Below are 20,359 nucleotides of genomic sequence, written 5' to 3'. Positions count from 1 at the left end.
GAATGGTGAAACAATGAAGCAAGTTTACTGGCACATACAAGGAAGGTCCTGCTATTCAAGTTTTCGTTATATTTGACAAGCATCATGTCTAATTATCGCAAAAACTTCAGTTTCAGTTATTTAGTGACAGATTTTTAATGGTTTTCTTGGAAGACCAGAAAATAACCGACCCAAAGAGAGATGTAGGCAACATTTGCAGCGTGACGGTTTGCGCCCCACTGGTCGAGGAAGACCAGACCCTGAGGGGTGTACGGGGCAGTGGTTTTCAACCAGTCCAGATACTTGACGAGGGGATCAGAGTACTCCGAAGAACCATCCAGCAAGGTGAGAAGTGCCTGTAATGATGAAGATACATATTCTATATGATAATCACACACACACACACACACACACACACACACACACACACACACACACACACACACACTAACACACACACACACTATATATATAATCGACATGTGCCTAGGACAAAATGGTATATATGACACACACACACACTATATATATACACACCTACACACTCACAACAGGCCTAGTATCTAATCGACATGTGCCTAGAGAGAGAGAGAGAGAGAGAGAAATTATAAGACCCATTTCAGCAGAAGATTTCACACTTTCAGAACTAAATCCAAAAAAACTCTTTCTGTTGGGAACTTGTCTAAATAAGGGAGTCTTCCCATCCCAGATTAGCCGGTTAGGTACTTATTTCATATACATATTTTAGACTACGTTTCGAAACGTAGATAATATGAAAGTATTATATAAAGGAACTACGTTTCACATTCCATTACCATACATTTAAGTGTTGTTTCTCAGTACTAATATATATATACTTAATTTTTCTTCCTAATATATAACTAAAAATAATAGTAATATATGCCATATTATTCCTTGCATATTTACAAAACGAAGGGGTGTAAATGTGTGACTAGTGATGTGTAAATTCCGGCGGATTTTTTAAATGGTTCTCATATCTAGTTAAATGAATCTCCATAACCGTGTGGGTTATTCAGTCTAAGGTATAATGTAGGCTCGATTCTTCATCCACTAATGATAGAGGCGCTAATCCCCGCAGACAGGCTTTTCCCCAGGGCTATAATAAAGGATAAGAGGAAACTCACGAAGACTCCAGCCCTCTTGTCGTCCCATGAGAACTGCTGAACGTCATCCGCCAAGAAGTCGAACTCGTCCCAGTGTCCCTTAGCGCGATCGAGGTAAGTATCGTCGCCAGTGGCTCTTGCCAGCCACAGTGCCGCCCAGGCCAGCTCGTCACCATACCCGCTCCATGAACTGTTGAGACGAGATAATGTAGTTCACTTGTACAAAATTATTAATAACTAAAGTGTAATCAATACTTGGCAGAAACACGGGAGAATAATTTATCTGTATATTTCGAGCTGGAACCCAAGGAAATCAGTCTTTAAACTAGCAAGTAAGTGTTCTGTCCACTGAACCATGTTGGTCTAATAAGATTCATGCAACTGCGTATTATACAAACATGGAAGATTTTTAAGAGTCACAGTGTGACCCCAAATGCGGGTTTTCACGAACGATTCTATCTTGGGTAAGCCAGCGGATGCTGACTTATCCTAGGTAATTTCCACACATGTTACTATATATGCTAATTTGTGTAACTGTATTTATGTGTACCTAATATTTATGCGTACCTAATATTTATGTGTACCTAATACTTGTGTACCTGTTTGTGCACCTAATATCTGTGTACCTAATATTTGTGTACCCTATAGCTGTGTGCCTGTTATTTGTGTGTACCTAATATAATTGAGACCCTTGTTAGGAGACGATGTATTTTTACGTAACGAATAAACCACCAAGTACGGTTAGCGGACATGTGACTGTACCTGTGGCTGGTTTTGAGGGTTCTTCTATCACGAACCTGAAGCCTGGCTTCCCTGTTGACCACCTGATCAAGCAGGCTGTTTCTGCTAGCGACTATCAGGTCCACAAAAACACTTGGCTGTTTAGCTTCTTGAAAGCTTCTATCTGCGTTCCGGAGGATCAAGCCTGAACTAAGACTTTATGTATATGTGATTTATCTGTTATTTTCACTGATCTGATGATATTAGACCAACTGTTATATTAAACTGCTATGCGCTGACAGTGACGCACTGTTGTTAATAACCGGCTGACACTCATGCTTTGTTAATGAATTAGCGCTATTAATTGTTAATATGCTGACAGGGGTAACGTTGGTATATTATCATTATCATATTCTTGGGGAAGAGCAATATCAGAATTGGCCATCCAGCGCCTGAGAATCGACAGTAGTCGAGTATAAACTAGCTGTTAACCTTCATAAGCCAGTCTAGTGCTGATACAGACGGCGTTGTCGCTTAGGAGACGCACCAGATGTACTGCCCAGGGCAGTGCTGGAACAGCATACGTTGCAACATTGCAGAACCCTTCTCCTTCGGGAACCAGAGACGGGTCATTGCAAGATTAAAACCCGTGCCAGGACCACGGTCATGTGAACCTCATACTTACATACTGGCTTGCTGGAGTGTAAGGGAGAGCTTAGAACCTAATATAACTTCATGGATTATCAGGAGGATTCAGAGGGGTATGCAGGGGGAAAGATACTGAACAGATAACATACAACACTTACTGATAATATTGTGTGGCGTCTGTGATGGAGTTGTCGTAGATGTCACGGTAGTTGTCGGCAAAGTCGTAGAGCTCCTTGGCTACGCCCAGCATCTCTGCGGCGTAAGCTGAGTCCACATCCTGGGAGATGAATGCAGTGTAAGAGATAAGGAATTAGGCACAGATAAAACACCTGGGTATGTAATGTTGGTAGAATGACCCACAATATGTTAGGTAAAAGGACACATGTGCAAATAATGTGACATTTTATTGTGGCAACGTTTCGCTCTTCAGGAGCTTTGTCAAGATCCCGGATTGCGAAACTTTCGCTCAATAAAATGTCGCATTAATTGCACATGTGACCGTTTTCCTAACACCTGGGTATCTTTATCTGAAGACGTTTCACCATCCAGTGGATTTTTCACAGTGGAAGATGAGATAATCAGTCCCTCAGTGGAAGATGAGGTAATCAGTCCCTCAGTGGAAGATGAGGTAATCAGTCCTTCAGTGGAAAATGAGATAGTCAGTCTCTCAGGGGAAGATGAGATAATCAGTCCCTCAGGGGAGGATGAGATAATCAGTCCCTCAGGGGAAGATGAGATAATCAGTCCCTCAGTGGAAAATGAGATAATCAGTCTCTCAGGGGAAGATGAGATAATCAGTCCCTCAGTGGAAAATGAGATAATCAGTCCCTCAGTGGAAAATGAGATAATCAGTCTCTCAGGGGAAGATGAGATAATCAGTCTCTCCGTGGAAAATGAGATAATCAGTCTCTCAGGGGAAGATGAGATAATCAGTCCCTCAGTGGAAAATGAGATAATCAGTCTCTCAGGGGAAGATGAGATAATCAGTCTCTCCGTGGAAAATGAGATAATCAGTCTCTCAGGGGAAGATGAGATAATCAGTCCCTCAGTGGAAAATGAGATAATCAGTCTCTCAGGGGAAGATGAGATAATCAGTCCCTCAGTGGAAAATGAGATAATCAGTCTCTCAGGGGAAGATGAGATAATCAGTCCCTCAGTGGAAAATGAGATAATCAGTCTCTCAGGGGAAGATGAGATAATCAGTCCCTCAGTGGAAAATGAGATAATCAGTCTCTCAGGGGAAGATGAGATAATCAGTCCCTCAGTGGAAAATGAGATAATCAGTCTCTCAGGGGAAGATGAGATAATCAGTCCCTCAGTGGAAAATGAGATAATCAGTCTCTCAGGGGAAGATGAGATAATCAGTCCCTGAGCCTGCAAGGCAGTGTTCAGTAACTTAGTTTTAATGACTATGAAGGATTCTACCGTTGCAACATCTTCTATGCACTGAATTGCAAAGAGTCACTATTTGCAACACATCTCCAGGTGTTCCATACGTGTCTAATCCCTCATCTTATCGTGATTATTTACCAATATTACAATGATGCAATGTAACAGACGGATGAAACATTGTGGCCAAAACAACTTTTTCAGAACGCGAACTAAAAATTCCACCATTGTGACAGCAAATGGTTAAATATTTTGGGTAGCAAAACATGCCTTGATAACTGAATAAATACCGAGAAGATAAGATAAGATAAGATTTCGTTCGGATTTTTAACCCCGGAGGGTTAGCCACCCAGGATAACCCAAGAAAGTCAGTGCGTCATCGAGGACTGTCTAACTTATTTCCATTGGGGTCCTTAATCTTGTCCCCCAGGATGCGACCCACACCAGTCGACTAACACCCAGGTACCTATTTGCTGCTAGGTGAACAGGACAACAGGTGTAAGGAAACGTGTCGAAATGTTTCCACCCGCCGGGAATCGAACCCGGGCCCTCCGTGTGTGAAGCGGGAGCTTTAGCCACCAGACCACCGGGCCACTCTACTATCTACAGAAGAATATGCTAACTATAGAACGCAAGAAAAAAAAGCCTTAAATGGTACATATCGAAGAGCATGAGTATTACAGCATTTCCAGTAGAGAGGACAAAAAACAGTCACAATGCAGTAAATAAAACCATTCATAATTAAACCACACTTTTAGAGGCATTTTTACGATTCGTTTGGACTTTTCTGGAAGTGATCGTAATGCCGTTTAAAACCACCTCTACAAATTGCAGGTTGTAGGTGAATGGTTCAGAGAACCGACAAGTTGATAAATTAGACACATGTGCAACATTTGGGTATCTTTAATGGGGTATCTTTAATTGGGTATCATTAAAGATACCCAAGTGTTGCACATGTGTCTAATTTATCAAACTGCGGGTTAATTGTAAATAAAAATGAAACAATGCAATGGGGATTATTTACCTGGAAGACAATAGAGGCTGCAGCAAGGGCAGCAGCTGTCTCTCCGGCCAAATCAGATCCTGGATGAAAACAAGGAAGCGTCAGTGATGGTGTTTATGGTGAATGGGGGACACCAAGACAACAAGATTTGAGCGTTAGCAAGCCTTTATCAAGACTTGATAATTCTCAATCCTTAGCGAAACTTAGACAATAATCTTACTTTTCATGCTAGGTCTTGCTGCTATAACTCTCACCACAACTCTAGTGGCTTACCTGGCTTCTGTTCATCAATTTTATACGAAGGTCTGGCCATAGTCATGTCCTCAGGGCGGCCCCAGAAAGCGTGGTCCGTACCACCGTTGCCAACCTAAAATTTACGATATGTTATTTACATATATGTGAATGCCACAACGTCGTGATGGCTAGAGGCTATAACGCCGATTACAAAAACACACACAATTTTATTTTAGATAGGAAAAAGCTTTACCGGGACTCGATGAAGCTCACTCCTACACACACACACACACACACACACACGGGGCCAGGAGCTCGGACTCGACCCCCGCAACCTCAACTAGGTGAGTACAACTAGGTGAGTACACACACACACACACACACACACACACACACACACACACACACACACACACACACACGTGTGTGCTGAAAATATCTAGCCTAGACAGGACTCGCAGCAATGGTTTTAAGTTGGAAAAATTCAGATTCAGGAAGGATATAGGAAAGTACTGGTTTGGTAATAGAGTTGTGGATGAGTGGAACAAACTCCCAGGTACCGTTATAGAGGCCAGAACGTTGTGTAGCTTTAAAAATAGGTTGGATAAATACATGAGTAGATGTGGGTGGGTGTGAGTTAGACCTGATAGCTTGTGCTAACAGGTAGGTTGCCGCGTTCCTCCCTTAAGTCAATGTGACCTGACCTGACTAGGTTGGGTGCATTGGCTTAAGCCGGTAGGAGACTTGGACCTGCCTCGCATGGGCCAGTAGGCCTTCTGCAGTGTTCCTTCGTTCTTATGTTCTTATGTTCTTATATACAACAGGCCTAGTGTCTAATCGACATGTGCCTAGGACAAAATGGTAACTAACACACACATAACGTAGGTAAACTATCAGAAAGCCTCGGTTATATGATCATATTAAACTGGTATACAATTCCAACAGGTTAATAAGTAAGAGGTATGCGCAAGTTAGATATCCTTATTCTACTAACTCTTCTGTACTTAAATCAAAAAGCCTACTGTGTAGGCGAAACGTTTCGGAATAAAGATACCTAACTGTTGCATATTTGTCTGATTTATCAAGTATAACGTGTCAATATTCTCAAACAAATCTACTGCTCCCAGAGAGAAAATTCTCACCTGGCCGTAAAGTTCGTCCGTGGCAGTGTGGGCCTTGAGGAAGTAGTCCGTGGCCCATTTGACTGCCACGCGACCATAGTCAGTCTGACCTGAAGGGAAGAAACTAGCAGCATCAGTACGTTGAAAATTGTATAAATAGCCGACAAGTTGAAGATTAAGACACATGTGCAACAGCTGGTAAGTAAGACACATAAGCAACATTTAGGCAACTTTATTCCGAAACGTTTCGCCTACACAGTAGGCTTCTTCAGTCGGGTACAGAAGTAGGCAGGAACAGTAGTTATGTGAAGGGTGAGGGACTGATTACATTGTCTTCACATCTCTACTGCTCCTGCCTACTTTCTGTACTCGACTGAAGAAGTCTACTGTGTAGGCGAAACGTTTCATCAATAAAGATACCCAACTGGTGCACATGTGTCATAATCATCAAACAAAATACCACCAAGATCTTAAGGTTCGTTAAAAGTCGCAGTTTGAGCGTTATAACGACGTTAGGTTCTCCGTCATAACGACGTTAGGTTCTCCGTCATAACGACGTTAGGTTCTCCGTCATAAGGATCATCTAAAAGCAGATTTTTTTTGGTAAATTATTCCAGCCATTACAAAGTAACCTTTTTTTAATTCCTTAGTAAAGCATTTTCTTAATTTAATAAAAAAAATTAATATCTTAGCGTAGAATAGTTTTTTTTTTTCAAAATTCCTGTGATTAGATTTATTCTTAAATACATTAATTATTGTCTAGGGTAAAGAAAAAAGATTATGTACCACGTTTGCCTTTTTTTCCGTTTGTCGTTTATTGCCATTTAGGCTGTGACGTGGTTAGGGACTGATCACCTCCTACTTAGTGTTGTATTTGACTGAAAAAGCCTGTTTCGCAGGCGAAACGTTTCGGTAATAAAGATTCCCAAGTGTTGCACATGTGTTGTCCATTAACTTGTCGGTGTTGCGTAATATCAACATTGTAATACTAATTATGTAATTTACACTGCTAATTATCAGTAATTATTTAGTATACAGTGCTGGTTATCAGTAATTTTTCAATGTACAATGCTAATTATCAGTAATTATTCAGTGTATAGTGTTGGTTATCAGTATTTATTTAGCTACTGTAGTAATTAGCGTCCGCTAGCTGCAATTAGCGTCCGCTAATTACAGCTAATTTCCCATATTTAGTTAAAACATGGAATCATATTGCAACAGTCTAGGGTGAACTTGCATGAAGTACAGAAGACCTCCTGAAGAATTAGACACCTGTCGCTCTTCACCAGTTCCAAGGCTGAGGGAGTTCTACAGTCTTCACATTATGTCCTTGTATTGATAAAGCCACTGGATGGTGAAACGTCTACAAATCAAGATATCGAGATGTTACACATGTGTCTAATTCTTCATTTTGTTGGCATTACCGTATTTCGCGGCTTATTAGACGCATTTTTTCCATAAAATGTCTCCAAAAACCACCTTGCGTCCTATAAACTGAGGGTCAGTGACGGGAGTTATAAGTTTGGGGTGTTGGGTGGGTTGTAGCTCTCCCAGTTACGTCCGATGCCGAGCCATTGAAACAGAAACAAGTCTTATAAGCCGCGAAATACATTATTTACCATTCATGTAATACATAAGACTCACCAGCAGCTTCGTATCCTTCAGCGAAGTCAATGAGACCCCAAGCCAGCACAGTGGCGGTGTAAGCCATGGGGAAGCCAAACTTAACGTGGTCACCAGCTGCAAATGAGAAGATTATGAATAACATTGTTTTGACATATCTATGGATATACAAGTGTTGGTTTTACTTAAGATACTACATATTCTTTCTTTCTCTCTCTTTATCTGTCTATATATCTATCTCTCACCATCATAGTAGCCACCAGTAAGGTCGTGGCCAACATCAGAACCGTCATCAAGTGCTGAGTCGAAACGCCAGTTGACGCGCTGATCAGCAGGAAGCTTGCCTGACCGCTGAGCCTCGTAGAACACGAAGGACATGCACAGTGCCTGGAAACGAGGGTATTGGTATGTTAACATTATATAAAGTACTAGGCTCGTGCATTCTTTCAGCTAGAGGAGTAGTAGAAGCTCGATTCTCCGTCCCTTTAACAGAGAAAGAGACACCTGTGCAACATTTGGGAATCTTTAATGAGGAAATGTTTCGCTAGCCAGTGGCTTCTTCAGTCCAATACAGAGAAAAACGGTGGAAGATGAATAGTAGTTCGTATTAGACTGAAAAAGTCACTGGCTGGCGAAACGTCTCCATAAAGATTCCCAAATGTTACATAAGTCAGTTTTGAAAACCAGTGGCCTTACCCTTAACAGATATTCTTCTCTCTACGCCGGGATTCCAACCATTAACAATACTAGCAGCCAACGAGGGCCTCATTTCTGGATGAAATCTAAATGAAAGTCAACATGATGCAATTTTTTTACTATGGAAGGATGTCATGGCACTGACCTGGTTGTAGTCGTAAGGTGTCATGCCAGTCTCCTCACAAGGGTTCAGCATTGGCACTGGAGTGGTAGCGAAGGTGGCTGGTCATGAGGGAAAGAAACAAGGAATTACTTGACCGTAGGAATAGTAAGGAAGTAATGGGGAAGATGAGGTTTGAGATAATGGGAAGAAATGAAACAGCCATAGATGGAGTTGGTGTTATTAATGGTGTGGCAACTATCTGGGTTGTAAATGTACTGCGTTCATGGCTTCTTTATGGCTTCTTTATGGCTTCATGGCTTCTTCTCTACTAGAGGCCAAACGTTTCCTCTGATAAATGTCCTGAACTGGACATAAATGTCTTTTCCCACATCTTGTCAATATCACCAGACCATTTTTCACAAGTCTTCTCTGTATTAGACTGATGAAGCCACTGTGTGGCGAAACGTTTCCACAATAAAGATACCCAAGTGTTACACATGTGTCCCAGTCGTCAACGTGTTGGTTCTGTGAACCATTTATCTGTAATAATGTTGGTAGAATTACCGACAATATGTAAAGTAAAAGGACACAAGTGCAACTAATGTGACATTTTATTGTGGCAACGTTTCGCTCTCCAGGAGTATCGGCTTGACAAAGCTCCTGGAGAGCGAAACGTTGCCACAATAAAATGTCACATTAGTTGCACTTGTGTCCTCTTACTTTACAACCATTTATCTGCAGTATACAAGGACTCTCCGCATACTTAGGTCCTTGTCTTGAGGGATTGAGAGGAGTATGTCTGTATATACACTGTATATACACTGTATATACACTGTATATACACTGTATATACACTGAGAGTTTACTTTAATCCCTATTTTAGGCATTAATGTATTACTGACTGGTGGTGAACAGGCAGTAGTGGATAGGCTTGAAACCCAGTTAACCAGTTATATTGACTGAGTAGCTTGAATCCCAATTAACCAAGCAACAGGGAGATCATACAGTCTTGAAACTGAAAATTGAGACACTTATGCAGCATATGGGAATCTTTATTGAGGAAACGTTTCATCACAACTGTCAGACACTGCAGCATCATGGGATCTTGTTACAAAGAATTCTTCAACACTTGTTCAACCTTTGGACGAAGACCTACTTCGACTAGTGGATGGTACCACTATGACCCCGCCTCCACCTGCTTCACGTCACCTCACTACAGTATATAAGCCACGTCTACGGCCCTATGCTGTACATTCTACAAGATTGATGGACTGAACACATCGACTCCAGGCTGAGGGACTGATTACCTCATGCTCCTCCTCTCCTTACACCTTCCTCTTTGTATTGGACTGATGAAGCCACTGTGTGGCGAAACGTTTCCTGAATAAAGATTCCCATATGCTGCATAAGTGTCTCAATTTTCAACTTGTCGGTTTTTCAAACCATTCATCACAGTCTTGAAACTGAATTAGCCAATCAAGATCATACAGCCTTAATGACTCAGAGTAATCGATAGGGTTAGGTTAGGTAAGGTGATGTTAGGTAACTTTAGGTTAGGTAACGTTAGGTAAGGTAAGGTGAAGTTAGGTAATGTTAGGTTAGGTAGGGTTAGGTTAGGCATGGCAAGTGTTTCTTGACGGGGTTCTTAGTCAAATGATGTCTCGCCACTATAGCTTTTGGTTATCTGATCGAGGCCTTCCACTAGCTTACCCCTCCACCCCTTTAAAAATCATAATTTTAATTTTAATCATTATTATTATTTTTTCGATGGACTTGAAGCCCAATTAACCAACGAAAGGCCACTTACCACAGATTTCTTCACCGTTGAACACCTCGTTGACAACATAGGGTATATTGTGAGTAAACTCCACCGTAAACTTAGCATGTACACCCTCGCCTGGATTAGCATGCATATTTGGGTTCTCAAGGATGAAGGTGTAGTCATCAACCTTGGTCACCGTACCATCATTGTACTGCCGAGAAAAACACATCATTATGTAAAAACATCAGATGTTATAACCCGCACATAGGAGAGAGGAGCTTATGACGACGTTTCGGTCCGACATGGATCATTTACAAGTCACACTAACACATGAAGACGAGGGAGCCAGTAAATAATTTTCTTACATTTGCGGTTTGTGTATTCAGTCACGGTATTGTGTCTTCATGTTCTTCATCAGATGGTACCTTGCATGTTAAAAGGTGGACCAGTAAGCCAGCTGAAAGTCTTATCCGGTGAGGGTTTTATTAAGTATGAGATCTATGTCTTACGAAATCGCGACACGAATGCAAACAAAACACGAAATACGAGTGGTTAACGCACTGGTCTGTGAGTTTTAATAAAGGCTCTGTCTATGGGTGTTTGATCTACTACGAGTGAGCTTGGACTCTGAACCCACTACTGTAGGACTCTTTGAATCCACTTTAGGAACCACTGAACTCCCTACAGTGGTACGTAATGAGTCCACGCACTGAGTCCCATTGTTTTGACAACCAAACAATTTACACTGGTAATAAGACTACCCTTGTAAACAATCGTATACATTCATTTTATATATATTTATACAGTCTTCAGATATGTCCGCTATGGTACTGATGAAGTCACTGGAGGGCGAAACGTCTACAGAGATACCCAGATGTTGCCCAGCTGGGTTACCTGGTTGCCTGGAGGTTATTCCGGGGATCAACGCCCCCGCGACCCGGTCCATGACCAGGCCTCCCGATGGATCAGGGCCTGATCAACTAGGCTGTTACTGCTGGCCGCACGTAGTCCAACGTACGAGCCACAGCCCGGCTGATCCGGCACTGACTTTAGGTATCTGTCCAGCTCTCTCTTGAAGGCAGCCAGGGGTTTATTGGCAATTCCCCTAATGCTTGATGGGAGGCTGTTGAACAGTCTTGGGCCCCGGACACTTATAGTGTTTTCCCTTAGTGTACCAATGGCGCCCCTACTTTTCATTGGGGGGATTTTGCATCGCCTGTCCAGTCTTTTACTTTCGTAGGGAGTGATTTCTGTGTGCAGATTTGGGACCATTCCTTCCAGGATTTTCCAAGTGTAGATTATGATATATCTTTCCCTCCTGCGTTCCAACGAGTACAAGTCAAGTGCTTCCAAGCGTTCCCAGTAGTTAAGGTGCTTGACAGAACTTATACGTGCAGTAAAGGATCTCTGTACACTCTCTAGATCTGCAATTTCACCTGCTTTGAATGGAGATGTTAATGTACAGCAGTATTCCAGCCTAGAGAGAACAAGTGATTTGAAAAGGATCATCATTGGCTTGGCATCTCTCGTTTTGAACGTTCCCATTATCCATCCTTTCATTTTCTTTGCACGTGCGATCGTGGCACTGTTGTGATCCTTGAAAGTGAGATCCTCAGACATTACTACTCCCAGGTTCCTTACATTATTTTTCCGCTCTATTGTATGGCCCGAGTCTGTAGTATACTCTGTTCTAGTTATTATTTCCTCCAGTTTTCCATAACGGAGTAGTTGGAATTTGTCCTCATTGAACATCATATTGTTTACCGTTGCCCACTGGAAAACTTTGTTTATATCTTCTTGGAGGTTAACTGCGTCCTCATCAGATGACAGCCTCATACAGATCCTAGTATCATCCGCAAAGGATGATACGGTGCTGTGATGTATATCTCTCTCTATGTCTGATATGAGGATGAGGAATAAGATGGGGGCGAGTACTGTGCCTTGTGGAACAGAGCTCTTCACTATGGCAGCCTCCGATTTAACTCTGTTGACCACTACTCTTTGTGTTCGATTTGTTAGGAAGTTGAAGATCCATCTCCCCACTTTCCCAGTTATTCCTTTAGCACGTATTTTATGGGCTATTACGCCATGATCATCACACTGAAACTAATCAGCTGTCTTATGAAGTTTATATATATATATATATATATATATATATATATATATATATATATATATATATATATATATATATATATATATATATATATATATATATATATTGCTATTGAAATGTATATACAAGATTGTATAGCACCAAAAAGGCCTTCATGATAACTATTAATCAACATTGAATGCTCTTTTTCGATTTTGCAAATAATACCTTTATAAAGAATAGCTTTATAAGAGCTTACTGTACTGATAAATTTATGATCTTGGCAATAATTGGTTTGAAAAAGACACTTGAGGAAATAATAAGAAATATTAGAGAACATTTCGGTTCTGGGACCTCGATCATTTCTACCATACAGGAGCCTAAAATGGTAGCATATACACAAATAACCCGCACATAGAAGCTTATGAAGACGTTTCGGTCTACTTGAACCATTAACAAGTCGCACTATCACACGAGGGTGAGAGAGCCAGTATATAAAGGCGAGGGGGGACATGGACGGGACAGATAGAGGAAGAAAGAAGTGGAGAAGCAGTGGTAGAGGTAGATATGACAGAGGCAAGAGACAGGTAGTGATATGACAAAGGAATGAGGGAAGTATTTTCTGGTCCGAGTGCATTCTTATGCACATTTTTAAACCATTATTAGATAATAAATTTCACACCAAGCTGGTAACAATGGTAGAAGAGTGTGTATCACTTGGTTATCTTCACGGGAGTTTTATCAAGCTAATACGGAGACTATGTAGACGATGGAAGGCACAAAGCAGTTTGAGGTGAGGTTGGGTATAAGTGGAAGATTGGCATAAATAAAGGGGATATAAATAAGGTCCTGAGGATATCCCTTCAAGAAAGAACTCGAAATAATAGATTCAAATTGGATAAATTTAGATTTAGAAAGGATATAGGAAAGTACTGGTTTGGAAATAGTGTAGTGGGTGAGTGGAACAGTCAACCCAGAAGGGTTACTGAAGCTACAAGCTTGGGAAACTTTAAATATAGATTAGGTAAATGTATGAGTGAGAGGGGTTGGTTTTCAGTGGGATTTTCACTTTAGTTATCAAAACATATTCCATGGGTAATGTTGATGGTGGGTTGGACGAATATTTTTTAGTGGATTTGGAGAAGGAGCTGCCTAGCATGGGCCAGTAGGAGTGCTGCCGTGTCCCTTCTGTCTTATGTTCTTATGTAAGATTTGTCAGTGTTTCCTGAAGCTTTCAGATGATATCAGGATTGATAAATCCTTTGGAGACGCGGTAGGCAACCAGCCCATCAACCTTGATAGCCTAACACACCATACCACTGGTGGGGTTAGAACCCGCGATCAGAGAGTCTCAAAACTCCAGACTGACGCGTTAGCCACTGAACCAGCTAGCTACAACAAGACAGTAGCCAGCTGGTCCAGTGGCTAACGCGACAGTCTGGAGTTTCGAGACACTCTGATCGCGGGTTCTAACCTCACCAGTGGTGTGGCTTGTTTACAATCGTGTCATTACGATTTCGTGAGTCAAACTTACAATAACATTGTCGACGGGAGTGCTGAAGGTGATAGTCAAGGAGAAGCTGGTGATCTCTGTAGGTGCAGGCACTGTGAACTCTGCCAGGTAAGACCCAGGAAACTGCTGCTCGATCACTGTTTCCTCACACTGTGCCTCAGCTCCTGAAGGTAAACACAACCTACTGGATCAGTATGTCAGCTATAAGACTTTCTGAACCCACTATAGGAACCTCTGAACCTACTATAGGAACCTCTGAACCCACTATAGGAAACACTGAACCCTCTATAGGAACCACTGAACCACTATAGGAGCCTCTGAACCTACTATAGGAACCTCTGAACCCACTCTAGGAACCTCTGAACCCACTATAGGAACCCCTGAACCCATTATAGGAACCCATGAACCCACTCTAGGAGCCACTGAACCTACTATAGGAACCCCTGAACCAACTATAGGAACCTCTGAACCCACTATAGGAACCCCTGAACCTACTATAAGAACCCCTGAACCCACTATAGGAACCCCTGAACCCACTATAGGAATCACTGAACCCACTATAGGAACCTCTGAACCCACTATACGAACTTCAGAACCCTCTATAAGAACCACTGAACCCACTATAGAAACCCCTGAACCCACTATAGGAACCACAGAATCCTCTATAGGAACCACTGAACCCACTATAGGAGCCTCTGAACCCACTATAGGAACTACTGAACCCTCTATAGGAACCACTGAACCCACCATAGAATCCCCTGAACCCACTATAGGAACCTCTGAATCCTCTATAAGAACCACTGAACCCGCTATAGAAACCACTGAACCCACTATAGGAACCTCTGAATCCTCTATAGGAACCACTGAACCCACTATAGAAACCCCTGAACCCACTATAGGAACATCTGAATCCTATATAGGAACCACTGAACCCACTATAGGAACCACTGAACCCATTATAGGAACCACTGAACCCTCTATAAGAACCTCTGAACCCACTATAGGAGCCTCTGAACCCACTATAGGAACCACTGAGCCCACTATAGGAACCTCTGAATCATCTATAAGAACCACTGAACCCACTATAGGAACCACTGAACCTACTATAGGACCCCCTGAACCCACTATAGGAACCCCTGAACCCGCTATAGGAACCCCTGAACCTACTATAGAAACCCCTGAACCCACTATAGGAACCACTGAACCCACTATAGGAACCCCTCAACCTACTATAGGAACCCCTTAACCCACTATAGGAAACTCTGAACCCACTATAGGGACCCCTGAACCCCTGAACCCACTATAGGAACCCCTGAACCTACTATAGGAACCCCTGAACCCACTGTAGGAACCCCTGAACCTACTATAGGAACCCCTGAACCTACTATAGGAACCCCTGAACCCACTATAGGAACCTCTGAATCCTCTATAGGAACCACTGGACCCACTATAGGAACCACTGAACCCACTATAGGAACCACTGAACCCTCTATAGGAACCTCTGAACCCACTACAGAAACCCCTGAACCCACTATAGAAACCACTGAATCCTCTATAGGAACCAATGAACCCACTATAGGAGCCTCTGAACCCACTATAGGGACCACTGAACCCTCTACAGTAACCACTGAACCCACCATAGAATCCCCTGAACCCACTATAGGAACCCCTGAATCCTCTATAAGAACCACTGAACCCGCTATAGAAACCACTGAACCCACAATAGGAACCTCTGAATCCTATATAGGAACCACTGAACCCAATATAGGAACCACTGAACCCATTATAGGAACCCCTGAACCCTCTATAAGAACCTCTGAACCCACTATAGGAGCCTCTAAACCCACTATAGGAACCACTGAACCCACTATAGGAACCACTGAATCCTCTATAGGAACCACTGAACCCTCTATAGGAACCTCTGAACCCACTATAGAAATCCCTGAACCCACTATAGGAACCTCTGAATCATCTATAAGAACCACTGAACCCACTATAGGAACCACTGAACCTACTAAAGGACCCCCTGAACCCACTATAGGAACCCCTGAACCCGCTATAGGAACCCCTGAACCTACTATAGAAACCCCTGAACCCACTATAGGAACCACTGAACCCACTATAGGAACCCCTCAACCTACTATAGGAACCCCTTAACCCACTATAGGAAACCCTGAACCCACTATAGGGACCCCTGAACCCCTGAACCCACTATAGGAACCCCTGAACCTACTATAGGAACCCCTGAACCCACTGTAGGAACCCCTGAACCTACTATAGGAACCCCTGAACCTATTATAGGAACCCCTGAACCCACTATAGGAAGCCCTGAACTTACTATAGAAACCCCTGAACTCACTATAGGAACCCCTGAACCCACTATAGAAACCCCTGAACCCACTATAGGAACCTCTGAATCCTCTATAGGAACCACTGAACCCACTATAGGAACCACTGAACCCACTATAGGAATCACTGAACCCTCTATAGGAACCTCTGTACCCACTACAAAAACCCCTGAACCCACTATAGGAACCTCTGAATCTTCTATATGAACCACTGAACCCACTATAGGAACCACTGAACCCACTATAGGAACCCCTGAACCCACTATAGGAACCACTGGTAACGGCTGTAAGGGCGCTACCCACATTATCTGTAATTATACGTACTACCAGCCTACGTGAGTATTACTTTACCTAATCCACGTGTCGAACTCCCACATGATAATAGGAACCACTGAACCCACTATAGGAACCCCTCAACCTACTATAGGAACCCCTGAACCCACTATAGGAACCACTGAACCCACTATAGGAACCCCTCAACCTACTATAGGAACCCCTGAACCCACTATAGGAACCCCTGAACCCACTGTAGGAACCCCTGAACCTACTATAGGAACCCCTGAACCTACTATAGGAACCCCTGAACCCACTATAGGAACCCCTGAACCTACTATAGGAACCCCTGAACCTACTATAGGAACCCCTGAACCCACTATAGGAACCCCTGAACCCACTATAGGAACCCCTCAACCTACTACAGGAACATCTTAACCCGCTATAGGAAACCCTGAGCCCACTATAGGGACCCCTGAACCCCTGAACCCACTATAGGAACCCCTGAACCTACTATAGGAACCCCTGAACCCACTATAGGAACCCCTGAACCTACTATAGGAACCCCTGAACCCACTATAGGAACCCCTGAACCTACTATAGGAACATCTATAGTTGGTTCAAAAAATAAATATATTACACTGTGGTGACAAAATTTGCCCATAGACACTTGATGCCAGTGAAGGGCTCTTGATCCGGGAAATAAGAGCAACCCTCTTGATTGCCTCTGATTCCTCGGGTGCTGTACGACTCCTGCGGGTTTAGCGCTCCTACGAGTTTACTCAATGAATTTGCTATTTAAAAAAATGAAGATTCTGTAATGCTAAACCCGTAGGGGTTATACAGATCGTAGGAAGTGGTAGGGACACAGGTTTGATCCGAGGAGTGGCTAGGTAGCTCCAGTTGCTTGGACTTAAAGCACCTCGTGAGTAACTGGATTTCCTTAAAGAGTTTGTTGCAATTAATTAAAAGGCTGATTATTATTAAGTATTATTATTATTATTATTATTAATTATTTTTATTAATAATTATTATTATTATTTGTTACTATTATTAATTATTATTATTATTATTATTATTATTATTATTATTATTATTATTATTATTATTATTATTATTATTATTATTATTACTATTAATTATTATTTATTATTATTAATTATTATTATTATTATTCTGCGAAACGCTGAACCTATGTGAGTTACTCAGCCAAAGGCTCGATCCTTCGTCAGCTAATCGCGAGGCAGACACGTTGTCTATCTATACTCTGGAAAAAGAATTAAATTTTACGCAAAGGCGTGCTACGTGTACTCACCTAATTGTGGTTGCAGGGGTCGAGACTCAGCTCCTGGCCCCGAGTGTGTGTGTGTGTGTGTGTGTGTGTGTGTGTGTGTGTGTGTGTGTGTGTACTCACCTATTTGTGGTTGCAGGGGTCGAGTCTTAGCTCCTGGCCCCGCCTCTTCACCGGTTGCTACTGGGCCCTCTCTCTCCCCGCTCCATGAGCTTTATCAAACCTCGTCTTAAAACTGTGTATGGTTCCTGCCTCCACTACGTCATTTTCTAGGCTATTCCACTGCCTTACAACTCTGTGACTGAAGAAATACTGTGTGTGTGTGTGTGCGTGTACGTACCTGAGTGTAGGAGGGTGAGGGCCAGGGCCCCCAGCAGGCAGGTCTTCACAAGGACACCAGTCATGTCTGCTGCAGAAGAGACTGTGGGGTGTGATGGAGGCTGTACCAACACTCTTATATACTCGCTCGTTCATTCCCACAGACACTGTGTCGCCCTGCACCCCGTGTCACTCTCCCCCGTGTCGCCCTGCACCTGCGTCACCCTGCACCCCATGTTATCCTATACTCGAGTCACGCGAATCCGCAACAGCAACATTCCCACGACTTGACATTACGAACACGTCCACAAATCTCTTACGAAACACTCATGCAACACTTGGGTATCTTTATTTTACATTGTCGAATTAATGTTGGTGGAATTACCGACAATATGTAAAGTAAAAGAACACAAGTACAACTAACGTGACGTTTTATTGTGGCAACGTTTCGCTCTCCAGGAGCTTTGTCAAGCCGTTACTAACAATACATGGACACAGAGGGTATATATAAGTACAGAGATGCAAAGCATAATATAATCGTTGAAGATAGTAGTAGTAGTAGTAGTAGTAGTAGTAGTAGTAGTAGTAGTAGTAGTAGTAGTAGTAATAGTAGTTGTAGTAGTAGTAGTAGTAGTAGTAGTAGTAGTGGCAGTAGTAGTAGTAGTAGTAGTAGTAGTAGTGGCAGTAGTAGTAGTAGTAGTAGTAGTAGTAGTAGTAGTAGTAGTAGTAGTTGTAGTAGTAGTAGTAGTAGTAGTAGTAGTTGTAGTAGTAGTAGTAGTAGTAGTAGTAGTAGTAGTAGTAGTAGTAGTGGCAGTAGTAGTAGTAGTAGTAGTAGTAGTAGTAGTGGCAGTAGTAGTAGTAGTAGTAGTAGTAGTAGTAGTGGCAGTAGTAGTAGTAGTAGTAGTAGTAGTAGTAGTAGTAGTAGTAGTAGTAGTAGTAGTAGTAGTAGTAGTAGTAGTAGTAGTAGTAGTAGTAGTAGTTGTAGTAGTAGTAATAGTAGTAGTAGTAGTAGTGGCAGTAGTAGTAGTAGTAGTAGCAGACAAGTGTTGGCGGGGTTTATTGCTCTGAGGAGAACTCTTGGCAATACTTCAGAGACGATGAAACTGCCTTTACTCTGTTTGTGTTAGATATAACGATTAATGACGATTCAAGGAGTTATCGTCAACGTAAATTAGGTTCCATAACCACACCAACAGTGGTGAAATTAAACCTTTGAAGATTTCGTAAGTACTAAGTTCATATTGAAATTCTTGACGATATCCTCTCGCCAGATTACTAAATGAAAAGAAGAAGAACTGGAAGTTTCTTTCTTTTCAGGTCACCCTGCCTCGGTGGGAGATGGCAGATGTGTTTTAAAAGCTCTTCTCGTCTGCCTGTTAAGTTTGTTGCTCAAGTTGACAGATTTCCTTACTACATGTATGCAACCCATCCTATGTGATAAAATACTCGCTAAAATGCCAGGACAACATAAAGCCTCTGAACCCACAACGTAACAAACTGTGGACGTATTCATCAGAACATAATGGAGGAGCACTGCAGCACGCCTACTGGCCCATACTACTCAGATTCTTCCATGTGTTAGGTAAAAGAACCCAAGTGCAACTAATGCGACATTTTATTGTAACAACGTTTCGCTCTCCGAAGCTCCTGAAGAACGAAGCGTTGCCATAATGTCGCACTAGTTGCACTTGTGGCCTTTTATCTAACATTGTAGATAATTTTACCAATAAGTTTAGTATAAAGAATTACTGCTCGTGCCACACGGAAGCCATTTATGGACGTCATATGAATACCCGAATGCGTCATTAGGTACACTGACGACGAAAAATACACCTGTGTAGCAGCAGACAGGTGAGGAAGTTCCCAGAGCACAGAATAAATTTCTCAGCATCAAAACGATAATGTGACCTTCAGAGGAGTTATGTTTAAGAGATGAACACAAGCAATATGAAAGTACTGTTATACCCAGACGGTGTCCGGGGAAAAGTCACTGGAAAAATCACCAGGAAAAAAATCACAGAAAATAAGTCACAGTTTTGGCTAGGAAAGTCACAGGAAAAAGTCACATTTTATTTAAATACCATAAAGAATTAATTAAATAAAAAATTTAAATCATTTA

At 42.2% G+C, this 20,359-nt stretch overlaps 1 protein-coding gene across 1 annotated transcript in view; it reads right to left on the bottom strand.

Annotated features, from left to right (window-relative positions):
- Nucleotides 1-18,421, bottom strand: part of LOC128703284 (uncharacterized) — a 74,599-nt gene extending 56,178 nt beyond the window's left edge. Inside the window, 12 exon segments of the mRNA XM_070103524.1 lie at nt 171-335; nt 1,125-1,293; nt 2,630-2,748; nt 4,885-4,943; nt 5,137-5,230; nt 6,240-6,328; nt 7,863-7,958; nt 8,087-8,228; nt 8,683-8,759; nt 10,448-10,613; nt 14,032-14,174; nt 18,263-18,421. Coding sequence (XP_069959625.1) covers nt 171-335; nt 1,125-1,293; nt 2,630-2,748; nt 4,885-4,943; nt 5,137-5,230; nt 6,240-6,328; nt 7,863-7,958; nt 8,087-8,228; nt 8,683-8,759; nt 10,448-10,613; nt 14,032-14,174; nt 18,263-18,326 — 1,383 coding nt within the window. The 5' untranslated portion in view covers nt 18,327-18,421.
- Nucleotides 18,422-20,359: the final 1,938 nt, after the last annotated feature.

The sequence above is a fragment of the Cherax quadricarinatus genome, chromosome 85, assembly GCF_038502225.1.
Source record: "Cherax quadricarinatus isolate ZL_2023a chromosome 85, ASM3850222v1, whole genome shotgun sequence".
Classification (NCBI taxonomy): Eukaryota; Metazoa; Arthropoda; class Malacostraca; order Decapoda; family Parastacidae; genus Cherax; species Cherax quadricarinatus.
The sequence above is the reverse complement of the archived record's forward strand: the minus strand, read 5'-3'. Positions and strand labels throughout refer to the sequence as shown.